This window comes from Erpetoichthys calabaricus, chromosome 11 (genome assembly GCF_900747795.2).
Source record: "Erpetoichthys calabaricus chromosome 11, fErpCal1.3, whole genome shotgun sequence".
Classification (NCBI taxonomy): domain Eukaryota; kingdom Metazoa; phylum Chordata; class Cladistia; order Polypteriformes; family Polypteridae; genus Erpetoichthys; species Erpetoichthys calabaricus.
Window position 1 is genome coordinate 133,213,370 of NC_041404.2, and position 24,448 is coordinate 133,237,817.

Sequence of the window (24,448 nt, forward strand, 5' to 3'; positions counted from 1 at the left end):
GAGCAAAGGCTGTGAATACGTATGTACATGTGCTTTCTCAGTTTTTTTATTTTTAATAAATTTGCAAAAACCTCAAGTAAACTTTTTTCACATTGTCATTATGGGGTGTTGTGTGCAAAATTCTGAGGAAAAAAATGCATGTAATCCATTTTGAAATAAGGCTGTAACATAACAAAACGAGGAAAAAGTGATGCGCTGTGAATACTTTCTGGATGCACTGTATATATTGTTCTGAAAAATTAACAAGTCTCATATTTTAGTTTAAATTAGAAAAAAAAAATTTAACACTAAACTGAACTTTTTGTTACACAAGCATTTAATATGAGCATGAAGGCACAAGTCTTTCCTGCTCTGAATATTTAACCCACATTAGTACACTGAAAAACAGCTGTGAACACAAAAAAAAAACAAAAAAAATCTTCAATAAGCTAACACGCAGTTTTCGATGTAGGACAAAAAGGTTACTGGCTAATAAATGGTCAGTATGCTTTGAGTTTTATCTGATACAAAACATTGTTAGTCAAGAATGAGTGCTCATGTCTACAAAGACACCTTCAAACAAAAAGATATACAAAAGGACATTCATTAATGCTTGTAACTATAACCTGAACTCTAATTCCAACTGACAAAAAGGGCACTTGTAAGCAGACACTGGATCAGTAACTGGAATGCATCGCTTCTATATCATTGACGAGGAAGCTGATCCCACTATCTGGAAAAAGAAAACAAGTTCTTTGGGCCTGGAAGTTGGACATCCTGAACGCACTCCTTCAAGATCCATTCCTTTAAACACAAGCTTTATGCCAGTAACTGAGTCCCAGATGAAGGACTGTGAAGAAGACCTACTACAATGAAGGGAACTGCAACACATAAACACTTATTCCAGAAAGAGTCATGCTTTTCGCTATGGTGTTGCAGAGGACACAGTAAACAGGATAGCAGCAAGCTGAGAAATACAACATGATAACAGCAAGTTAAGGAAAACAAAAGAGCGTGTGGCAAAGACACTCCAATGCAAAGATTTTCTGAGTTTGGGCAACAACACACTATTTCAAACAGCATCAGACATCATCTTTAAAGGATTGGTTTTATAAAATTATTTACCCATGCCATAATAAATTACAACTCTAAGAAGATTGTAAACAGTCATCTAAAGACTCCCTTCCTCGTGTTTTATTGTTACAAGCTTATGATTGTGCCCGGCAAACTACCTTCAACAAGCTTCTGACATGATTATAAACAAAAGCCTAGCAGCAGAATTGTTTAGCCCTTTCTCACCCACAGTTGTGTATCAGAGTGAGGCATATAATGGCTATAGCATCATGCTAAGATTCCAAAAGTGGGATAAAATATCTGTAAAACCAAGAAAATTAGAAACTAAGAACACACAGACAGTTCTGTATACATTTTACTGTCTTAAATTTTGTCTTTTATGGTTATATATACAGCAAGTAGTTATTGTTTTTCTATAATCCTGTATTATCAATGAAATGTACTGTTTTCTTAAAATGAACTAATTTTAGCTATCTTAATACAAGCCTAATGGACAGAAATCCCTCCTTCAAGGAGAACAGTAAAGAAACAGCAGTCTTACTGAATTCCTAGCATTGCCAAAAGGCAAAACCAATAATGAATTGATTGATAAACATCAATTAATCAATTCTTCCCACTATCATCTAGTGCAAAGTTACTTCCTCAAAAAAAAAAAAAAAGTGTTTCTGTCTTCATATTACAGAAGCTGGGAAGGCACCAGTATGAGAATAAAACAGCTTTACCAACCCATTATTAACCTTTCCTTCGCAGCTGGTAGAGGTGTGGTTGAGGCCTCAAAAAAAAAAAAAACAAATCTGACAAAAGAAGTTATGTAGACACTTGCTCTAAATCCATAATCTGCTTATAAAAAAATTACCCTCCTTTGCAGTCATATATATTTTTTACCCCTCCCAACCCCACCAAATCATAGCTATGTAGTTTTGTGATGAGTGGTCCGTGGCGCTTTTTAAATAATCACATGCAGGGTGTGATGGATGGCCAGGGATCGTGCCCTGTTGGAAAGCCTGGGAGAGCAGAGGACTAAGAAAAGGGCAAGCCATTCCCCGGGACTTGAAAGGGTTACACCCTGGGTTACATCGAGGCCAGGAGAATGGGGCTGTAACGCTCAAGCCTGTTGGGTTACGTGGCCACCACCAGGGTCCTCTGGGATAATTCCGGAGCAGTGGTCTGCAGCATTTCCACCTCAACCGGAAGTGCTGCCAGAAGTGGAGCCAAACTTAAAACGCAACACTTCCGCCACACCTGGAAGTGCTGCCGGGACTTCAATGAGGAACACCTGGAGTACTTCCGGGTGTGGTTTAAAAGGGGCCGCCTCACTCCACTTGGGGAGCTGGAGTCAAGTGGAAGAGGACGGAGCTTGCGAGAGAGGAGTGGAGGCGGCAGAAGAAAAGAAAGTAAAGAAAGGACTAAGCTGTAGAGTTCATTGTGGTGGTATTGTGGTGTGTGTTGAAGAAGGAAAAATAAAACTTGTGTATTTTGGGGACATTCTGAGCCTGTCTATCTGTGTCCGGGGTTCAGACTCCACAAGGGCTTCAAATGGGTGCAGGTGTGTACAGGCAAGCTTCGCTCTGCAGTTAACTGGAGTGCCTGACCAACTGTGCTGCACACACATGTGGAGGCAGGAGGTTAATTCAGGCGCCTCAATTGCTCCTTGGGTGGAGCAGTGTGTCTCACCTGCACCAAAATTGAACTGGCTGGATAAAAGGAGCCTGCATGGGACAAAAAAACAAAACGAAAAGAGAGAGAGAAATAGATATGGATGTTAAAGGATGGAGAAAAGGGCAGGAGTGAGAGAGAGCCAGTGCCAGTGGAAAGGAAGCAGGCGGACAGGAATGTGAGCATGGAAGCAGGAGCAACATTACTCCAGAGGGCCTCCCCCACAAGGCCGGGGAACAGCAGCAGGAGTCCAAACGGGACAAGGCTCGGTGGAGCCCCATGGATCTCGATGGAATGGGCGGCAGGGACACAAGCAGATCAGAACGTTGTCTGAACCTGTCGGTTGATGTATCTGTGCGCTGGAAGATCTGAATAGATAAGCTGGAGAGACATCCGTTTTAAAGGGAAGCACCAGAGACTGTGATTTTTAAAAAGAAGAATCCTGCCATGTTTTAACCTCGTTAGTATAGATTATTTGCTGGACTTATTTTAACCTCCATGATTGCAGTTGTTTTATGCATTATTTATTTATATTAGAAGGAGCATTGTACTTTAATCTGGAACATAGTTTTTGACGGTTGGATTTGTAATAAAAGCACATTGGGGCCTTTTTTGCAGCTGCCCCTTGTTCCTATGCATGTGTTCTTATCTCCCTGGCTCATCTCTGTTACAGTACAGATGGTGGCGGGTTCAAAGTTCACAGTCTCCCAGCAGGGAGAATGTAATTTTATTTTCATATACATACACACACACATTTTTAATAAATGCATTTACAATATACCATTTAACAATAATTAATTTCAAACATATACAATAATTTTAAATATTATACTTGAAATCAACATCCTATTTAATATTACAAGAAAGACAGAGATTGCATCTTTAGGTTGGCAAAGAGGCATGATGTTCTCCATTTTTTTTTTTTTTTTTTTTTGAAAAAGGGAAACCAGAGAATATGCTATACCTCCCTGGAAAAGTCTAAGCCAGGCTGTTTGAAAATATATTTTGACCAACTCAGGATTCTGAAATGCAAACTGTGTTTTCTGATTATGGAACAGCAGACCACCTCAATTAGAGAGGTTGCAAGACTGTTTTCAAGTTCTGCCTATACTGTATATGAATTAGGGGCGGAAAAAGGCTTATTACAATGTGCCGGGATGTATCTTAAGGAAGGTGGTGCATAGGTAATGGAGCACAATTCTACTTACTGTTCTTGTGGACCAAGATTTTGTGAGTACATTCTTGATATAAAATGGAACCCATTTAAGGATTCCCTAAACTACGGAAGTCCCTAAACTACTGTTCTTCATAGAGCAGCCATGAAGGAAAGGAAGAGGATTAGAAAATATCCACTTCATAAGCATACATTTTGCATTTCTGTTTACGGAAAACAGCCTCATTAGACGTTCACCTCTGGAGTGCACTAGTAAAGTTTGCAGAAGAATGTGAAGAAGTCAGAATGAGAATTGCCACCTCAAAATATTAGGACATAAGACTATCCTACAAAAGAACAGTTTGATCTCAGTAGTTAAAAGGCTATGCAGCCACAGCACATAATGGAGTTTAAATATGGTAGTTTTGGATCCAATTCACAAATGAGGTGACTAGAAATGAAAAAACTGACAAATGTATTGGTTTAACAGCAAAAGTAATCCAAGTGCTGAACCAGACACATGTCATGGAGGAGGAGCCAGGTCCCAGTATGAAGCTCTACGCGTATCAATCAAATCAGATACAATCTTTATTCAGTATCTTTGGTTAGTAGCTCACACTCCCTATGGTACACTGAGGAGCTTGATAGTCCAAGAGCAGCAGATCTGCAACTTATCTAGATGGAGAATAGTGGAGTTGGTGGTTTGGACCAATCTTGGGCACACTTGCGAGACACACGTTGGACACCACCAACACAACTGAAATGAGCTGGAAGAATTATATCTTTCACCTGTTTTTGTACCACTTGGGCATTACCCCCGTAAGAAATTAAGAGAGTAAAAAAATCTTATCTCCTCTATTAGCCATTTAGCAACAAGAACCACAAGTAATTCAGACAGAAAATGAGATAATTGAGAGTTAACTTCAAGTGTATTTATAAAGATAATAATTATTCTACCATGTCAAGTAAAAATCACTGGAGATGACATACCTCAAAATCTATGGCACTGCTCTGTGCTGCTTTCTCCAGTTCAATACGAGCTCGTTTATGGCTAAGCTCCATTTGCTTTTTTTCTTGATCCATTTGCAGAAGTTGTGACTTAGAGTGCAGTTTGTCTGCCTGCTCTTCCAGCTGAAAAAAATCCAGAAACCGAAAAGAAAGACTCACTAACACTTTCCAAAATATGCATGTTCTAAACAAAATAGATTGTCAGTCTGTTAAGGACAACTCACTCCACAATCAGTGAATAGATAAATTGAACTCCACTAACAACTTCTCAAAGCTTATGTATAGCCAAATGGAAATCTAAAGATTTTTTTTTTCTCCAAAACAGGAATGGGAGGTGGCAAGTGCATAGCCAATTTCCAAACCTGATGGCAAAGGATAAGACAATATATTTCAAAACACACTGGACAGGACTGTGGTAGCAGTACATAATATAAGATGCCAAACTAAAATATTCTATTTACAGGGAGAATGTAGGGAGAATGTAGGCAGAGCAGTGCAAAGCAGTGTGTCAGTCTCTAAACAAAAATGACTCTTTCCTTTCATACATTAAAGAAGAGAAAACAAGATGGAAGATATTTTAAATCTTTTACTTTCCTATTGTTTTAGTTTTACTTTCCTATCAGCATGGGAGCTGACAACCAATGAATGCTCATCTGGAGAAACAATGCATACAATGCAGCAATGAGGAGTAAGGAACACAGGTGTTTTTGGACCATGCAAACAGAAGAGAGGCCTGTCATGGCATGCATACAAAAAAGAAAAAGGGGATGAAAATGCAACTGAACTCCCCGTACTTACTAAAGCTTGTACAGTACTGGATCATTCAGGAGGCACATTATTGGATTTCAGAAAAAAATGGCAAAACCAACAGTGCTGGACAGTTGTCATCCAGTCACTAAATTTGCCAGACCCAGTAAATTTCACTGATTAAAATTCACTTTGAGAACCTGCAGCTGGCAAGTCTGACATACCCTCCGAAAAGAAATTGTGTAATGATTTATCAGTTTTAGATAGCAAAGAGATTGTTAGCTAATCTGTGCCTCCAATGCATTTAAACTCAAGTGTCCACTAGTCAAGTATTTAACCAAGAATGAAGACACACCATTTCTTTTCTGTGGGATTCCAGAAATAAAATTTACTCGTCACACTTTAGTGTGGGTTCTCAATGGCTTCAGTGCATTTTAATCAACTTTCTCATAGATTGATTTGAATACTGGAGAAGAATGTACTATGTCGAGGTTTCTCCTAATGATACATTTTTTCTCCCTATAATGTATTTTTGCATTCTAATTATTTATTTCATCTATAGAGATTCAGCCCCATAATGTATTGTTGTACTATTGTGAAAACCACCTTGGGATGATGAATGCTGTCAATGTCAATGCATACAAACTAACCTGCATTCTTTGCTGATAGACGAATTGTAAAGTGCTGCCTTCCAACACACTGTCTTGTTTTGGAGTCTTCTGAGACAAGAAAAGGTTAAAGGATTTCAAAGTAGAAAAAACTGTGGTCTCATCATCCATGTTCTCCATGTCTGTAATTATGATTACCTTCTGTTTAATAAAAACCTATTCAGAAAAGATAAAATGAAAAAATATTCATTTCTGTTCAGTACTGTTGGAAAATATTATTCATATACAGTACCAAGCTTAGCAGCTGTTACATTCTGGCTATCTTCGAAAGCCATACATTAAATCAGGTACTTCAACTCAACACTGGGAAGCAGCAACGATATGGCCGTTGCTTGACTCAATGGGCACCAACCACCAATGTTCAAAGTCTGAAAGAAGCCTTTTGTCATTTCTTTGTGGTGCCAACATGCTTCAAATGAACCTTCCTCAGTGTTTTGAATTAAAATGATAAACACAGTTTTTAAATCACATAGAGCTGGGATAAAAGATTAAAAGGAGCATCTGTAAAGTTGCAGAAGTCAATGAAGTAAGAGATCACATAAAGGATGGAATGGGAAGACACAAGATATGTGGAGATGTGAAGGTGGAAGTAAGAAAAATTCTTAATGTGATATATACAAGTTGAGTGTAAAAAAAAAAAAAAGAAATAATCAAAAAAATGACACCAAGATGCCATGCAGCAGACAAAGTTATGATGATATCATCACTAACAGTAAATAAACTACAGGTTATTGTTACTGAATTACATTTACATGTGTTACTTTACTTGAGTAGATTATGTAGGGAATTGTACTTGTTAAATGTAAATACTTTTACATTTTTACTCATTTAGTATATTTATTTAGAAATAATCCTACTTTGTTACATTTTCAAAGCACATCATTACAAATACAATTGCCTGGTTATATTCAAAATCCAGAGTTTTTAACTTTCTCTTAACTTTCATGACCAGACTTACATTAGCAGAAAAAAAAAAACACATGTAGCGTCTTGTTTTAGACAATCTGCTATACCAAGTGATTTTTCTTTTCCTTTTTAAAAAACGTCAATATGTAAACATAGTTTAATGGCAAGGATGACAGTGACGCACAATCTCACTTGGCACGCAGTGCTTGCCTGTCTGCAACATTAGCAGAACATGAAAATGAAACTCATTCACTCAGCTTATGTAGCTAGTTTAATTTAAATTGTTCTTGTGGTACAATCTGGACTTTAAAGAGTTACTGAACACATGACAGAATGTGTGCAAAAATACAGGACAAATCGCAACCCTTATTGTTTCAACATGGCACGGAGCAATGTAAAAACATTCAATTTATCACATGGGTCAACTAAATGTGTAGTCTGTGGACTTCATTGCTGTTTGTAATAATTGTCTGCCTATGGCGTTTAGAATAGAAGCTTGAACAGAAAACTGATGAGAAAAACAAAATTAAATACTTGATAGAACGATGTAAACAAAATCACAAACATCTAATAATGATGATATATGCTCAAATTTCACATTATTCCTACTGTTTACCTGTTTAAGTTCAAAAGAATACACTTTCCTGTAAAACTATGTTTTGCAATGACCATCAACAAAAGCAGAGTCTCCAGGAAAAGCAGAAATTGACTTACAGTAAATCAAGTATGTTTTACTCATGTGCAATTGTTATATAGCATGTTCATGGTCCAGTGCCCTAACAATAATATTATTACTTATTTTGTGACTGATGTCTTTATCCAAGGTAACTTAGAACATTTGAGATACAACTGATGAAATTTATTTGGTTTTTCCAGTTAGAGTGCTGGCAGGCAAAGTAAGTTGTTTAAGGTCACACATTGTCAATAGCAGGATTTGAACCCACAACTTCAGACTTTGAAGTCCTAGGTCCACAGCCTTAACTATAAACACCCAACTGTCTGCCAATAATATCAGTCTTGAGTAAAATAAAAACCCTACAAATATTGCACAGATAAAAAGACTTAGTTATTTATATAATACTTCTGAAAAGTCCAATTAACTGATGGCACAATAACGGAGACCCACGGTCTTATGAAATTTACATGGCAAAGTCAGGAAATACAGCTAATACAGCATAAAATGATAAAGTCATAGTTAATTGTACTGAAAATACTGCAAAAGATTTCTCATAACCACTTACTGTTGCAAACAAAGCAGTGCCCAGTCATTCAAAAGGATAGGTGGTGTAACAGATGGAACCATATTTAAAAAGATGTTCACCTTCAGTACATAATACATACAGTATAAACCACTTACTAAATTTGTGTAAAGTGCATTGGTAAGTTTGTAACATTAAGCAATTATTTGCTTTATGAGAATATGTGTGCTTGCAAAAATTTTTGGTTTCACCATTTGAGCGTGGTTAGAGAAAACAAACTTAACAATTTTAATGGCGAGTGCATAGCGACTGCCTTTCACGTAACATGCAACACCCAAGAATTGGTCACATAAAGGGATCAGCAAAAAAACTCCTTTGACATTACATTAATGACACACATGCTGCGTTCATCTAAGCACGCATTTGCAAAGCCAGTGTACAGTAATCCCTCCTCCATCGCGGGGGTTGCGTTCCAGAGCCACCCGCGAAATAAGAAAATCCGCGAAGTAGAAACCATATGTTTATATGGTTATTTTTATATTGTCATGCTTGGGTCACAGATTTGCGCAGAAACACAGGAGGTTGTAGAGAGACAGGAACGTTATTCAAACACTGCAAACAAACATTTGTCTCTTTTTCAAAAGTTTAAACTGTGCTCCATGACAAGACAGAGATGACAGTTCAGTCTCACAATTAAAAGAATGCAAACATATCTTCCTCTTCAAAGGAGCACACAAATCAATAGGGCTGTTTGCTTTTAAGTATGCGAAGCACCACGGCACAAAGCTGTTGAAGGCGGCAGCTCACACCCCCTCCGTCAGGAGCAGAGAAAGAGAGAGACAGATTAAAAAAATCAATACTTGCCCGTTGTGCTTTTAAGTATGCGAAGCACCGTTCAGCATGTCATTTCAGGAAGCAGCTGCAGCTGCACAAAAGATACCAACGTGAAGATAATCTTTCAGCATTTTTAGACGAGCGTCCGTATCGTCTAGGTGTGCGAACAGCCCCCCTGCTCACACACCCCTACGTCAGCGCAAGAGAGAGAGAGAGAGAAAGTAAGTTGGGTAGCTTCTCAGCCATCTGCCAATAGCGTCCCTTGTATGAAATCAACTGGGCAAACCAACTGAGGAAGCATGTACCAGAAATTAAAAGACCCATTGTCCGCAGAAACCCGCGAAGCAGCGAAAAATCCGCGATATATATTTAAATATGCTTACATATAAAATCCGCGATGGAGTGAAGTCGCGAAAGGCGAAGCGCGATATAGCGAGGGATCACTGTATATACAAGTGTCCACAGTATGTTTTATAAATCATCAATAGGCCAATAAATACATATAGAAGGAGCATCACTACGGAATAATGATTCAGTGATCCAAAAGTATTTGGCAGTTTGAAACTACTACATAGTGCTGGGCGGTATACCGGTTCATACCGAAAACTGTTTTTATTTTTTTTATGATATGGATTTTTCTTATACCGCAACACCGGTTTAAATTGCCTAAACGATGTTCGGAACGTGGTGCAGCGGGAAACTGTTCAAGTGGGGACCTTTTTCACTGCTAAACACAGATTTGTTGCACTAGGGCTCTTTTTCACTGCTACACCACCAAATAGGTAGCGATAAAGTTGAACATGATGAACAGAAGAACTTTTGCCGAAAAAAAGGAGTCACGTCCGTCGCCTGGAGATACTTTAGTTTTAAAAGGTCAGATGTGTAAATACTGTTTCTATACTACTGGATAATACTGCAAACCAAGTTGTACTTGTTTTATTTGTTTTCAATACAGTGTAATGTACCTGGTTACTATGTAATAGTGTGATGACATGTTGACTTTATTCTCGACATTTCCACTTTAATCTTGACGCTTATGATGAGAATAAAGTCGATATGTTGACTTTATTCTCGACATTTCTACTTTATTCTCGTCGTTTATGTCAAGATTAAAGTCGACATGTTGACTTTATTCTCGTAATTTGTCATTAAAGTAGAACATCGTAAACTAAACTTCATCGTAAAATGAATATTTAATTTACTAGATGTTCTCAAACCCTGTCATAAGTTATATAGCACATTAAATGCTTTGTGTTAAGTGATTCTTAAACTGACTTCTTCTTGCACTAAGAGGAGGCGCCGGCAGCGATCGCCGCACAGAATACATTCACTTCATGATCTTCCTGCTCTCTGAACATTTAGAATGCTAAGATAAATACTTAATATGATTTTCATGGTGAAATGCATTAAAGCATGCATTAATCATATGGGGGCATGGCGGCGTGCCTGCCTTGCATTTGCATGTTTTTCTGATGGGTTTACTCGGCGTGCTTCAGTTTCCTTTCAAAGTCATGTAGGATGTGGGGTTTTGTTGTGCTATATTGACCCTGCTAGTGTATGTTTTGCTTGTATTCATCCTGCGATGTGCTGGCGACTCATTCAGAGATGGGCGCAACTCTGAATGGATGGCATAATTAAACATGTATAACGAAGATATTTTTAAAGTTCTGAACACTCCGTGGGCTAAGTTTATAACTAGTTTTAATTTCACAAAGACGGGGGTTTTGGTAAGTCAGATAGAGACAGCATGCATGCAATAAAGATAGCTCGCTCAGAAGAGCATGCATTGAATTCTGTGTTCGTGTCTCCGACCAGCAGATCACAAACCCAACATTTACACAATATTTAAGTTAAACCTGTGCGATAGCTATTCATACATCCAGTTTTTTGGAGCCTCGTCACACCTGCCATAAAGTTCTCTACACTGAACATACACCTGGGGACCCCTTACTGCGAGGGAGCAGCATTATCGCCTCACTACCGTGCATGTGTAATACCTGCTTTAATGCATTTCATCATGAAAATGATATCAAGTATTTATCTTAGCATTCTAAATTTTCAGAAACCAGGAATATCATGAAGTGAATGGATTCTGTATGGTGATCGCGATCTTCTCTTAGTGCGGAGGAAGTCAGTTTAAGAAGCGTAGTGATTAACCACTGGGTCGGGGAACGTAACACAAAGCATTTAATGTGCTGCATTAATTTATGACGGGGTAAATTAAGTAATTGATTAAACATTGATTTTAGGAAGAAGTTTAGTTTACGACATTCTACTTTAATTATGAAGTAAACTATGAGAATAAAGTGGAAATGTCGACTTTAATCTCAACATAAACGGCGAGAATAAAGTGGAAATCGACTTTAATCTCGACATAAACGGCGAGAATAAAGTGGAAATGTTGACTTTGTTCTCGACATATAGTTTGTTTTTTTCTTCCCAGTATAGCTTAGCTTGAAGCAAGGTCCATATTAATGCAGTTTGCCTAAATGATGGTTCAGTTGGTAAAGATGTCATCACCAAGTTGCACTTGTTTTATTTTATTTTAATTTGGTGAATACTGTGTAATGCACCTGGGCTTGAAGTCTTGAAGTAATAGTGCAACTATCAGTAATAATACTATTATTTATTTTATTGTTATTATTTATTAGTTTAAATATTATGCAGTTTAATGATGATAAAGTTGTTTAAAAAGTCACTTTAACATGTCAGTGGACAGAGATTGTTAACATTAACAGAAAGTGTAGTTGGTTTACAAAAAATATTTACTATTTATTCCTTTTCTAAGACATATTCGGTGCAATACAATTTTTGACAAGCATTTCTGGGTATTTTACTAAGTCTAAATGCCTCTTTGTATGGTTGAAAATATGTTGTCAGAATTTGTTCAATAAAAAGGTTCTATATTTTGACTGCATCTGTCATGCAATGTGATACCTTCTCCATTAGTGCCACCCCCTTGAAAACTATCACTTTATGGGGCAATGCAAAACTGTATTAATACTTGTGTGCACATTAAAATGTTTTTTTTTGTACAATGTACAATACTCTTGACAGTGGAATAGGTTATTCTTAGCCAGTAATTGCAGTGGAAAATGTGGTTAACATCCACTCATGCATGGGGAAAAAAATACCGTCGAATACCGTGAAACCGGGATAATTTTAAAAAATACCGTGATATAGAATTTTGATCATACCGCCCACCCCTACTACTACATAATAAAAACACTAAGGTCTGTGTCCAGTCCCTTGGAGAAATTTGATTGGTCAGTTTGGCTTTGATGTGATTGGTCATTTTAACTTTGGTGACATAGCAAAAAAGGAAGAGAGAGTGTGAGACACACAAGGAGGAATAAAGGCATATGAGGCATGCAGAAAGAGTCATATTCAAAGACAGCAAGTATAAAATCGGACAGGAGGCAAGAAGTGCCTTGAAAATAATGACAGAGTCTGAGAAGCAGGCTTTATGGGAACATGCTCGGGAACGGAGGGCCGGGTAAGACACGTTCAGACGCACGCACGCACGCACGCACGCACACACACACACACACACACACACACACACACACACACACACACACACACACACACACACACACACACACACACACAAATACAGTGGAATGGCGCAAAAGGTACACATAAGCCATGAGACAGAATAATTTAAAAATATTTACGATTACCTGTCTTTGACAGGTACTATGGCTAGTAATTAATAGATGCTGAAGATTGGCTATAATCCAGAAAAATCAGACATACAGTGAATATCATGTTGTAGCAAAATTAGTGCTATTTAAAATATGGAACAGGCTCCAATAAAAGGTAGTAGGCATAGTCATACTAAGTCACTCCAAAACTGCAAGACCAACAAAATAATGAATTTCTTTCTTACACAACCAATCCAAATTGGCCTCCATATATTAGAAAGCTTAGGCTGTATTGTGTACAAGAATCTTTAATTTCCCTTCCTTCCTTTTCAACATTAAAGTTAGGCGGTATCAGACAAATAAGACATTCCTAAAACATACAGCATCAGCTAATTCGAACATTTAACCTTTATTTAGATCATCTATAAATGATAATTTATAGACGGTAACAAAACTGTCAAACACCAGTGGCATCCCAATTTCAAGAAGAATCTGGCACATAAAATAATGCCAGCTTAGTTCCTCCTTTCTTGCTCTGTTCATATCCTGCGAGGTAGCCTAGCATACATTAAAGATTTATTTTTCCACATATTAGGAACCTTTTCAAGTCATAAAGAACCAACTTCATACGCAAAGAACTCTTCCCAGAATGAAATGGTTCTTTGTGGAACCACACAACCCAATATAGTGCTATTGAAGAACAGTTTATCTTTAAGAATGTAAGGTGAATACACATACAGTATATATCAGGGCCAAGCTAGCATCCCCAACCCACCTAACCTGCATGTCTTTCAAAATGGTTAACTCGAATTTCACACCATGCACACATTTTCCAAACGTATTCCAAAATGAGAGTTTATTTTACCACAAGTTTAAAAAGCAGGGAAAAATTATCAATGGAACTTTTAAATTATGAAAAAGTAAGTCAGTCAATTTCCAACCCGCAATATCCTAACACAGGGTCACAGGGGTCTGCTGGAGTCAATCCCAGCTAGCACAGGGCGCAAGGCAGGAACAAACCCTGGGCTGGGCGCTAGCCCACTGCAGGGCGCGCGCACGCACACACACACACACAAGGTACAATTTAGGATCACCAATGCACCTAACCTGCATGTCTTTGGACTGTGGGAGGAAAACGGAGCACCTGGAGGAAACCCACGTAGACACAGGGAGAACATGCAAACTCCACGCAGGGAAGACCCGGGAAGCAAACTCGGGTCTCCTTACTGTGAGGCAGCAGCGCTACCACTGTGCCACCATGCCGCCCATTATAAAAAAGTATACATGTTAATCTAAGATTTGGCTTATAAGGTTGTATTCTGAACAACTTATGATATGCAACTTGACATTTGATATAAATGCTGTATGTAGCATTATGGTTGTAACTTAAAAAAAAATGCAATTATGCTTTAAGTTTCGACTGCCACCCCCAAGACAACATAACAAACTCCACCCATGAAGAGGCAGCAGCAATAAACGTTGTGCCTCCCTAGATGAATGTCATTTATAATTAAAAACGTATGTGATTATTCTGCGGGCGGCACGGTGGCGCAGTGGGTAGCGCTGCTGCCTCGCAGTTGGGAGATCTGGGGACCCGGGTTCACTTCCCGGGTCCTCCCTGCGTGGAGTTTGCATGTTCTCCCCGTGTCTGCGTGGGTTTCCTCCGGGAGCTCCGGTTTCCTCCCACAGTCCAAAGACATGCAGGTTAGGTGGATTGGAGATTCTAAATTGGCCCTAGTGTGTGCTTGGTGTGTGGGTGTGTTTGTGTGTGTCCTGCGGTGGGTTGGCACCCTGCCCGGGATTGGTTTCCTGCCTTGTGCCCTGTGTTGGCTGGGATTGGCTCCAGCAGACCCCCGTGACCCTGTGTTCGGATTCAGCGGGTTGGAAAATGGATGGATGGATGGATTATTCTGCTTAGAGTAGGCGAAATCCATAAACAGCAATACAAAAGTATTTTATGGCACATAACACCTGATCAAAACTTTGTTTTAAATGTGGGCAAAATGGTTAACCATTTAATATTGTATTTTTCTTTTTTTTCCAGTAAGGTAGCACATACAGACTCCACTCAGGGACTGAATTGATGCTACTGTGTGTCCTATGATGGCCTACCATCTGCAGCTATGTCTGGTCACTGAGTGGATGTGGATGTAAAGGTGGTGAACTCCTACAACTAACTTGGGGGTCTACATAAATTACAGGTTGGACTGGTCTCCCAACACAGAGGAGCCTTATGAAAAAGGGCCGAGCAGGCTCTGCTAGGATAGCATGTGCAGACTCCGTACAGGGACTGAACAGGTACTAAGAGAACCGTCTTCAACTTAACATAAGCAAAACCAAGGAACCGGTTATTGACTTTAGCTGGACCAAAGAGGCTCTATTCCCTGTCACCATTCAGGGAGTGGATATGGAGGCTGTGCACTCCTACAATTACTTGAAGGTCCACATCAATGACAGGTTGGGCTGGTCTCTTAACACGGAGGTGCTATCTAAGACAAGGCAGAGTACAACGAGCTGACTCCGAACAGGGTGTCTCTGGTAGCCAGCTATGGCCTGCCATCCTGTGTACCGCTAGTTACCACCCGAAAAGGCACCAGTCTCTTGCTAAGTTTAAATACATTTAACCGGGGTTGAAAACCAATAGCTTCTAATATTGCTGGAGATTCTGTAGTGTGCTTTACTGCCAGCAACGTTATTACAGGGCAGTGTGTGTGTGTGTGTGTGTGTGTGTGTGTGTGTGTGTGTGTGTGTGTGTGTGTGTGTGTGTGTGTGTGTGTGTGTGTGTGTGTGTGTTGTGACATCTTTATGTATCGCCTCTCCCCAGCAACAGCCAAGCAGTTGTCCATGTATGCTGAGCTCTCTTATGCGTATCAGTGCCTGCCTAACCGAGTTTGGTGTCTATGTATAACTTCATGTGTGTCTCACGACGGGATACTTACTGCTCAAGTCCTATTTAGTGAGCTAGTAGTCAGTCAGCCGCAAGATGAGCATACTTGCATTACAGACACATTTCAAGAGGTCACCCTTGGTCTGGCCATTGACGAAGTACAGACCAAAGCGTTGCAAGACGATTTATAAATGCACTGCGTGACACTGTCACATGAAGTCTAGAAGAAACACGCGCGAAACAGAGAAGCCGAAACAAGACACCCTCTGCCGAACTCCAACATGAGAGCTGAAAACTGCGAACAGTAGGCAAAGTCATTTCCTGTCCATTTTCCCAACAGCAATAACTTAAACCAAAACCAACACGCGTCAAAATATGCATCATATTTACCTCTTCTTCCCGGCTTGGATCTCCCTCCTCTACCAAAAATATAACTCTCGCTAACGCAAATTATCGCGAGCTTTACTTCACGTTTACCGTAATTACTAGAATAGGTGGACCGATATTGTCGTTTACCGTAAATAAACGCTAGTTTGTGTATTATAGGCGCAATACTGTAATTTCACATTTCAACAGGATAGTCAATCTTTTTCATTATAAAAAGCAGGCATAAAATTGCGTATGTTTTTTTTTTTTTGCAATGAATCAAAATGTGTATCTAATGGGAAATTACACACTTTACTTTCTCTCTACCAGGATAAAAATAATTTTAAAAAATCATACTCACATACTCACCAGAGCATAAGTAAATGGCAGTAACTAATATATATCATATATATGCAGGTGGATGTGCCTATGGTGTCCTGGATAATGAAATATCTGCCGGGATCACAGCAGTTTGTGAAGCACAGGGACTCTTTTTCTGATATGGATGTGAGCAGCACAGGAGCACCAAAACGGACAGTTCCATCTCTTTTTCTCTTAACTCTGTACACCTCCAACTATAAATAAAACACTATTTGATGCCACTTGTGGAAATTCTCAGATGATTATGCACTTATGAGTTCTATTGGTAAAAGGGATGTGACAAAGTATTGGAGTCATGTGGAGAGTTTTATTTCGTGGTGCAAAGAAAATTATCTGCAACGTAACATCAGCAAAACCAACCCACACCAAAGAGCCCCTATGCCTGATCACTATTCAAGGAGTGGATGTAGAGGTGATCCACTCTTAAGAGTATTTGGGGGTCGACATCAATGACACATTGGACCAGTCTCATAACACAGAGGAACTATATAAGAAAGGGCAGAGCAGACTCTTTTTCCTTAGGAGACTATGTTCCTTTAATGAGGGAAGTGACATCCTTCACATCTTCTACAACTCTGTGATGGCCAGTGTGATTATCTACACTGTTGTGTGCTTGGCCAGTAACATCACTTTAAGAGAGGCCCACTGAATCAACAAGCTAATTAAAAGAACAAGCTTAGTTATGGGATGTAATGTGGACACCCTGGAGGTCACAGTGAAGGAGAGAATTAAAGCAAAACTGAGTGTCATTATGAATAATAGTGCACATCCTCTCTCTGACACACTAACACTGAGGACTTTCAGCCAATGCATTAATTAGCAGAAGTGTGACAGAAAAAGCTACTGGGGTTCTTTTATACCAACAGCAATATGCCTGCATAATGCCTTGAAGTTTTCTTTCTTTTTAGTCATTTTGGTGTGTGTTCAGACCGTATTGTGTTTATTTATTTATTTATACAACATCTGTAACAGCCTAATTTCCCCAGTGGACAAAAACAGTTCTGTCTATTTATACACAGTGCTTACTCTGACAGCATCAGGTGCAACACAGAATCCCACACTTAACACGATGCAATTCACTCATACGACACATACAATTGCAGCCCGCACTCCGTCATACTTGTCTTATGTATTTCCAACAGTTAATTTAACATGCAGCTATCTTGCTTTGGCAGGATGTATTAACATTTACAGATACATCAGATATCTTTTTATTTAGATAGATAGATAGATAGATAGATAGATAGATAGATAGATAGATAGATAGATAGATAGATAGATAGATAGATAGATAGATAGATAGATACTTTATTAATCCCAAAGGGAAATTCACAATTTTCACATTTAGCAACTATTTCTACTTCATTATATTTGAGTATGTTCTGAGAATATTTCGATTTTATCTGAGGAAAAAAAATGCTGTCTACTTTCGCCTTTACTTCTCCACATTTTCATATGCAAATGGAAATTTTTACTCTGAAATACTATATCTTGCTAGGCACATTCGTTACTGCAATATTAAACCAGAAAACAACAAAGACAAGGCAAAAACATACAATGGTTTACTCAGTCAATTACCTAAAATATAAGTTCAAGAACAACCACTTTACGAAACTTCACGTAGATGAATAGTCAAATGTGCACTGTTAGTGCTTACACCAGATTTTTTAAGCAGTCTTACGTTTCAAGTATACCTCATCCAAAGGGGTGGGGCTAGATTTTTGGTTGATCCCCATTGATGGGGATGGATGTTAGTGTTGTCCATCCTCAATCCTATCACTTGTGTCGCTCACATGACTTCCCACTGTATCTACTATATCCTAGGAACCAAAGTAGATCATGAAACATTTGGAAAAGTCCAAGGGAAACAGAAAGGCTATTGAATGTGAAACTAGAAATGATAAAAGTGTAGGAAAAAAACTATATTCAATGCTGTTTAATGAAGGGCAATATCTTATTAGGGTTTGTGTTGATGACTATTGTTTTTAAATGATTTCTGTCGATTTTCATGTAGTTTGGTGATATTTAAACAAAACAAGGACCTTTTTTGGGACCAGGAAACACCATACCACCTGAACGTCAGATCAAGTACTGTGATATACCTGAAGCTAGGCACATTTGGGCCCAGCCAGAACTTGTATAGGAGACCATCTAGGGAAAGCCTGGGTAGCTGCTGAACGAGGTATCGGTGAGCCCGGTAGGAGGCGCTTACCCTGTGGTCTTTATGTGGATGTGTAATGAGGACACTGTTATGTAAAAATTGGTTCCATCCTTCAGATGAGATGTTACTATTGTTGCTAACGGCTATTACTGCTGAAATGACTGGTTTTTAAATTATTATTCGCTTATGGCTGCAGCTGCCATCCCTACTGACTTTATGCTGGCCATAGAGGTAGAGTTTCAAAGAAAAAGCCATATCTGGAACTGACAAGTAAAACAAAAAGATGAAAATGTGCAAAAGAACACAGATATTGGAAGAAAAAAGACTGAAAAGAGCATATTATGGACAGGTGAACTGGTATTTGGCATAAATTTAAGGAGGAAGCTGACTGAGGACCTGCAAGGTGTTTGTTTCTCACACAACATAATCTGATGTACTTATCCTCTTATCCAGTTGTGTATCATGAGCATCCCCTTCTTTGTCTGTCCTGGACACCTTTGTATGAAATCTTCAGTTTCTGTCGCATGGAATAATCTTCATTCTGCACAAAAAATAGACTAGGGAGAATAGACTGTTTCATTTTGGCCATTTTTGAACGCAGACCTGGAATCCCAGTACCATGCAACCCAAGTTAATAGAAAAACAGGTGTCAGTGGTGCTAATGCAAATACAATGGTTTCTCTAATAACCAACTAGCATTTAAACATGACTAATTAAGGATAGGCTAAGAGAGTTGACCATGAGGACACGGAAGAGTCTTGCTGTTGAAAATAGGGCTTTTCATTAATATGTGAATAATAAATACGAAATGTGTAATTTCAAGTAGTAATAGTCATTAGCAACATTAGCGACATCTTAGCTGTATTTTTAAATCAATTTAATGGTACCTTCATAAAAAGGTATGAATTTCTGTTAAAAATATAAATATATAATATCTCCATGATAAATAAACTGCTCAAAAAATTAGGGGAACACTTTTGAATTAGAGTTCAGCATCAAGTCAATGAAACTTCTGGGCTATTGATCTGGTCAGTTAAGTAGCCGTGGGGGTTGTTAATCAGTTTTAGCTGCTTTGGTATTAATGAAATTAACAACAGGTGCACTACAGGGGCAACAAGGAGACAACCCCCAAAACAGGAATGGTTTAACAGGTGAAGGCCACTGACATTTTTCCCTCCTCATCTTTTCTGACTGTTTTTTCACTAGTTTTGCATTTAGCTATGGTCAGTGTCACTAATGGTAGCATGAGGCAATGCCTGGAACCTACAGAGGTTGCACAGGTAGTCCAACTTCTCCAGAATGGCACATCCCAGCAAAGGGCATGGAGGAGATTCCAGGAGACAGGCAGTTACTCTAGGAGAGCTGGACAGGGTCGTAGAAGGTCCTTAACCCATCAGCAGGACCAGTATCTGCTCCTCTGGGCAAGGAGGAACAGGATGAGCACTGCCAGAGCCCTACAAAATGAATTCCAGCAGGCCACTGGAGTGAATGTCTCTGGCTAAACAATCAGAAACAGACTTCATGAGGGTGGCCCAACGTCTTCCTGTGCTCACTGCCCAGCATCATGGAGCTCAATTGGCATTTGCCATAGAATACCAGAATTGGCAGGTCCAACACTGGCGCCCTGTGCTTTTCACAGATGAGAGCAGGTTCACCCTGAGCATATGTGACAGACGTGAAAGGGTCAGGAGAAGCCATGGAGAATGTTATGCTGCCTGTAACATCATTCAGCATGACCGGTTTGGTGGTGGGTCAGTGATGGTCTGGGGAGGCATATCCATGGAGGGACGCACAGACCTCTACTGGCTAGACAACGGCACCTTGACTGCCATTAGGTATCGGGATGAAATCCTTGGACCCATTGTCAGACCCTATACTGGTGCAGTGTGTCCTGGGTTCCTCCTGGTGCACGACAATGCCCGGCCTCATGTGGTGAGAGTATGCTGCCAGTTCCTGGAGGATGAAGAAATTGACACCATTGACTGGCCCCCACGCTCGCCTGACCTAAATCCAATAGGACACCTCTGGGACATTATGTTTCAGTCCATTCGATGCCGCCAGGTTGCACCTCAGCCTGTCCAGGAGCTCAGTGATGCCCTGGTCCAGATCTGGGAGGAGATCCCGCAGGACACCATCCATCATCTCATTAGAAACAAGCCCCCCCCCCCACCCCAACGTTGTCAGGCATGCATACAAGCACGTGGGGGCCATACAAACTACTGAGTATGATTTGGAGTTACTGCAATGAAACTTCGGCAAAATGGACCTCCTGCCGCATCATTTTTGCACTTTGATTTTCAGGGTGTCTTTGAATTCAGCCCTCTGTAGGTTGATAGTTTTCATTTCCATCAAACGATGGGGTATCTTTTCGTTCCTAACACATTACCCAGTCCATATCACTAGAGGTATTCAGCAGGATTTTTTTTCCATTGAGATCTGATGTGTTTTCAAAGTGTTCCTTTAATTTTTTTGAGCAGTATGTAATATAAGATGGCAAACAACCTTGAATAAAGAATAAATACAGTTCAAAACATTGTATGCAGTATATATTATGCTGAGAGATTGGTACCACAGATAAAAATGCAAATAAATAAAATGTTTATTTTATGTTTTCTTTATCCAGCACATAGCAGGGTAGCTGAACCACCTTTCAGTGTTGGATTGTCACAACTACTTTCCCACAAATAAAAGGACAATCGAGAAATTAAAAACTGATACATTACCAGACCAAACTATAAACATTTACTAAAACAAACAGAGGACATAAAACTCATTGATGAATGGATGAAAACAGAATCATTTTAAAGTTCTCAGTAATTCATTTCATTGGGAGCAGCAGTACAAATGACAGATCATAAATTTTTCTGCCAGTAGGACAAAGGTGGCAAATGTTACATATTAATGATGTTTCTTTTAGTTAGTTAATGCTAGTCTACAGACTACCTAATTTATTTTAGTGACTAAATGTGAATTATATAATGCGCAAATATGTAAATATATGCATTGAGAAATGTTGCCCAATTAATAACAATATTCATACTCAGCTGTTACAGTGTAATGCAACTTGTGGAGATGCTCCCAAAGCTGTTGTCTGAATTGTAATATGTGCCATCATTTATATTTTTTTCCTGCCATTCTCGCTACATTGCAGATTAGTGTGTGTGGCTAATGTACACCAGCAGATTTGTGAAGGTGTGACAAAGCTAGATGGCATCTGTCCAGAACTACCTGGATGAAATAAAACATGACTGAGAGGAAGAAGTGTGTGCTACCAGTAAGTCATTCATTTCACATTGGACTGCTGCTTCCTTCTTAGGACCAGGGAGTCGCTAGTCACCAGTAAAAGGATTTGTGCAGCTTGTGTCACTCAGTGAAAAACTTACAGTACAAATACCACAAGTATATATTGGTACATTAACCACAATTCCAAGAAACAGGCTGAGAACATACAGACACAACACAGAATGGTGTTAATGAAATTAACAACAGGTGCACTAGAGGGGCAACAAGAAGACGATCCCCAAAACAGGAATAGTTTAACAGGTGGAGGCCACTGACATTTTTCCCTCCTCATCTTTTATACAGTTGTGTATCATGAGCATCCCCTTCTTTGTGTGCCCTGGACACCTTTGTATGAAATCTTCAGTTTCTGTCGCATGGAATAATCTTCATTCTGCACAAAAAATAGACTGGGGAGTCTCTTGAGAAAGCTGTTTCATTCTGCGCCGCCGAGAGTGGCAGCCTTTTCAGCAGCTCTATGTATGACTTTATTTTTCTACCTTTTATTTTTCTCTTTTTTATTATTTTTTATTGATCACTCCTATCACTTTCTTTTATGTGGATTCATTCCCTGGACACTCTTACTTTTACAACGTGGACATGGATTTTTACACGCTGAGACTCATCTATTCAAGTACTCAACTTCGAGCGCTGAGAACAAATGCCAGTGTCAGTGTGGTTCCCTATTTACCCGACGAGGTAAGAAGGTGGTATCGTGGCAGCAGAGCCGGCACTAAGCTAAAAATGAAGCGGCTTGCGAGAAAGTGGTGTTTTAAGCCTTCGGTGCCTTCTGTGATCCTGGGAAATGTGAACTCAATATCAAATAAGATCAACGAACTGGCTGCGCTGGTGAAAAATGTCAGAACCTACAGAGAATGCAGTTTGTTGTGCTTTTGCGAAACGTGGCTAACTACCACCATCCCAGATGCTAACGTGGAGCTACCCGGGTTTAGTACAGTTAGAGCGGACAGAGACTCAAGTACCTGTGGGAAACACAAAGGAGGAGGTCTAGCTCTCTATGTCAATACAAGGTGGTGTAACTCTGGACATGTTAACGTCAAAGCCTCCACTTGCTGCAGGGACATTGAACTGTTGGCCATAAGTTTGCGTCCCTATAACTAGCCCAGAGAGTTGGGACACGTCATTGTTGTTATTGGTTACATCCCTCCTCAGGCGGATGTGGAGATAGCAAGTGACATCATCCATTCTGCTATTGCTAAGTTACAATCGCAGCACCCTGAGGCGCTTGTGCTAATCGCTGGAGATTTGAACCATGTGATGCTGGACAAAACATTATCCGCCTTCTCCCAGTATGTGGACTGTAACACCCAGGGAAATAAGACTATTGATTTACTGTATGCAAACATTAAAGACACATACAGTGCCACCCTGCTGCCCGCACTTGGGAAAGCAGATCATAACCTGGTTTTGCTTCAGCCTCACTACAAACCAAGAGTGAGGGTCCTACCTACAACCACACGCTCATTCAGGAAGTGGTCCCCTGAGGCAGAGCAGGCACTGAGAGACTGCTTTGGAACTTCAGACTGGGATATCCTGCAGGGATCACACAGTGAAAAAACATTGAGGAGGTTGTTGACTGCACTCCTGACTACATCAACTTCTGTATGGACATTGTAGTTCCAGTAAGAAATGTATGCTGCTATCCTAACAACAAGCCATGGATTACAAGTGACATCAAGGGCCTTTTGAACCAGAAGAAAAGGGCTTTTAAAGGTGGTGATCAGCATGAGCTCAAGCGCGTGCAGAAGGAACTCAGAGTCCAGCTCTGGGCGGCGAAGGAGCAGTACAGGAGAAAGCTAGAGCAGAAGTTGCAGAATAACAGCATGAAGGAAGTGTGGGATGGGATGAAGATCATCACTGGCTGCAGCTCGAAGCGGGGTGCCACCATCGAGAGACACATGAAGAGAGCAAACCAAATGAACAACTTCTTTAACAGGTTTGACCACCCTAACCCACTCCCACCTCGGAGTATTGCACCCTCCACGCATCCTTCTGCTGATACCAGCATAGGAGAGACATCCCCACTCACAATTACAGCAGTGCAGGTGAGCAGAGAGCTGAAGAGACTTCGTGCCAGCAAAGCAGCGGGTCCAGATGGAGTATCGCCACGACTGCTGAAGGTCTGTGCATAGGAGGTGGGGAGTCCTCTACAGCGCATCTTCAACCTGAGCCTGGAACAGGGGAGAGTCCCGAGGCTTTGGAAAACATCTTGCATCACCCCAGTCCCAAAGGTATCACGTCCCAGTGAGCTGAACGACTTCCAGCCTGTCGCTCTGATGTCACATGTGATGAAGACCATGGAGAGGCTGCTGCTTCACCACCTGAGGCCACAGGTCCAACACGCCCTCGACCCTCTGCAGTTCGCATACCAGGAGAAGGTGGGAGCGGAGGATGCCATCATCTATATGCTACACCGATCACTCTCCCACTTGGACAGAGGCAGTGCTGCTGTAAGAATTATGTTTCTGGACTTCTCTAGCAC

General features: G+C 40.0%; 1 protein-coding gene across 1 annotated transcript in view; it reads right to left on the minus strand.

Moving 5' to 3' along the window:
- The window catches only part of mad1l1 (mitotic arrest deficient 1 like 1), a 936,602-nt gene extending 920,399 nt beyond the window's left edge, over window positions 1-16,203 (minus strand). Inside the window, exons 1-3 of the mRNA XM_051933631.1 lie at window positions 16,149-16,203; window positions 6,268-6,441; window positions 4,853-4,993 (exon numbers count right to left, since the gene is read on the minus strand). Coding sequence (XP_051789591.1) covers window positions 4,853-4,993; window positions 6,268-6,405 — 279 coding nt within the window. The 5' untranslated portion in view covers window positions 6,406-6,441; window positions 16,149-16,203. The remainder of the gene's footprint in view (window positions 1-4,852; window positions 4,994-6,267; window positions 6,442-16,148) is intronic.
- Window positions 16,204-24,448: the final 8,245 nt, after the last annotated feature.